This window comes from Solanum stenotomum, chromosome 11 (genome assembly GCF_019186545.1).
Source record: "Solanum stenotomum isolate F172 chromosome 11, ASM1918654v1, whole genome shotgun sequence".
In the NCBI taxonomy this organism is placed as follows: Eukaryota; Viridiplantae; Streptophyta; class Magnoliopsida; order Solanales; family Solanaceae; genus Solanum; species Solanum stenotomum.
This window is the reverse complement of record NC_064292.1, coordinates 33766074-33768272: the sequence shown is the minus strand read 5'-3', so window position 1 is coordinate 33768272 and position 2199 is coordinate 33766074. Positions and strand designations below refer to the sequence as shown.

The following is a 2199-nucleotide window of genomic DNA, read 5'->3' as shown; positions in this document are numbered from 1 at the left end:
CCGTATTGGTCCCGCTTGAACCTGATAGACCTCTCTTTCTATATCTTTCAGTGTCAATTCCTTTGGGTGTGTTCTCGGTCGACACGATTCCACACGCAGGAAGGAGCAAGCTATCTACTACTTGAGCGAGAAATTCACTAGTTATGAGGTCAAGTACACCCTCTTGGAAAGTACATGTTGCGCCCTAACTTGGGTAGCTCAATAGTTAAGGCATTACCTTTTGTCCTACACAACTTACCTCATATCAAGGATGGATCCTTTGAAGTACATCTTTCAGAAGCCAATGCCAACTGGCAGACTCGCGAAATGGCAAATCTTGCTCACTGAATTTGATATTACATATGTCACTCAAACTACAATGAAAGCTCAAGCTTTGGCAGACCACTTGGCGGAGAATCCAGTCGTGGCGACTATAAACCATTGGATACATATTTTCCAGATGAAGAGATTAACTCAGTTGAAGAAGTAGATCCAGATGAAAATAAGGTCTGGCAGTTATACTTTGATGGAGCAATCAATAGAAAAGGCACAGGGGATTGGGGCAATTCTCATATCGCCCTTAGGGCAGCATTACCCTGCAACAGCTCTACTTCGTTTCTTCTGTACAAATAACACAACATAGTATGAAGTTTGCATCATTGGTCTAAATATGGCAATAGATTTGGGCATGCAAGAATTGATTGTGTTGGGAGATTCTGATTTGCTTATTCGGCAAGCTCAAGGCGAATGGAAAACTCGAGACCTTAAGCTTCTTCTATACAAACAATGCGTGGAAGATCTTAGCAAAAGGTTTAGGTCCATCGAGTTTATATACATCCCAGATTTCATAATGAGTTGGCAGATGCCTTGGCTACTTTTGCCTCAACGCTTCCATATCCTGGAAACACTTGCATTACTCCCTTGGAGATTTAAGTTCGGGACCAACATGGCTATTGTAACACTGTGGAATCAGAATCGGATGGTGAGCCATGGTACCTAGATATCAAGAATTTCTTGCAAATAGGGAAATGTCCCGAACATGGCAATGGAAGCCAAAAAAAAACTATTAGACGTCTGGCTAGTGGTTTATTATTTAGCGGGGAAACTTTATATAAACGAACCCCAAATCTAAACTTGTTGAGATGTGTGGATGCCGAAGAAGCCGAGAAGATCATGAATGAAATACATGCTGGGGTATGTGGACCATACATGAATGGATATGTCCTTGCGAAAAAGATACTCTGAGCAGGATATTATTGGCTTACCATGGAACGAGATTGTTTTTGCTTTGTGAAAAAATGTCATCAGTGTCAAATTCATAGTGATCTCATTAATTCATCTCCCTCAGTGTTGCACCCCATGGCCGCTCCTTGGACCTTTGTTGCATGGGGAATGGATGTCATCGGACCAATTGAGCCAAAAGCTTCTAATGGACATCGATTCATTTTGGTCGCAATTGATTACTTTACTAAATGGGTGAAGGCAATCACTTTCAAGGCAGTCACTGAGAAGGCGGTCGTGGATTTTGTCCATTCAAACATCATTTGTCGTTTTGATATCCCAAGAACTATCATCACAGATAATGTTGCAAACCTTAATAGCAATTTGATGAAGGAGGTATGTGAGCAATTAAAATTGTGCATCTCAATTCTACTCCATACCGACCAAAAGCCAACGGAGTTGTGGAGGCTGCCAACAGGAATATCAAAAAGTTTCTCAGAAGGATTCTTCAAGGCACCAGACAATGGCATGAGAAGCTCCCTTTTGCACTTTTGGGATATCGCACAATAGTGCGCACCTTGATTGGTGCAACTCCTTATTTGTTGGTGTATGGGATTGAGGTTGTGATACCAACAGAAGATGAAATTCCATCTCTTCGAATTATTGTCGAGGCTAAAATTGAAAATATTGATTGGGTCAAAACCCGACTAGAGCAGCTCACATTAATATATGAGAAACGATTGACGACCGTCTATTTTGATCAGCTTTATTAGCAAAGAATGGCTCGTGGATACAACAAAAAGGTGCACCCAAGACACTTTGATGTAGGTCAACTGGTCTTAAAGCGCATTCTCCCGCACCAAGAAGAAACCAAGGGAAAGTTTTGCCCCAAATTGGCAAGGTCCATATATTATCAAGGAAGTGTTGTCCAAAGGAGCCTTGCACCTTACTGATGTGGAAGGAAAATCACAGACATAATTGTTAATGCGGACGCAGTTG

The 2199-nt window shown here is 41.6% G+C and overlaps 1 protein-coding gene and 1 pseudogene across 1 annotated transcript; both read left to right on the top strand.

Moving 5' to 3' along the window:
* Window positions 1-250: 250 nt before the first annotated feature.
* On the top strand, window positions 251-1224 carry LOC125845857 (uncharacterized; annotated as a pseudogene).
* Window positions 1225-1338: 114 nt separating this feature from the next.
* Window positions 1339-1770, top strand: LOC125845856 (uncharacterized). The gene has a single exon (XM_049525359.1). The coding sequence runs from the start codon at window positions 1339-1341 to the stop codon at window positions 1768-1770; it is 432 nt and encodes a 143-aa protein (XP_049381316.1).
* The last annotated feature ends 429 nt before the right edge of the window (window positions 1771-2199 follow it).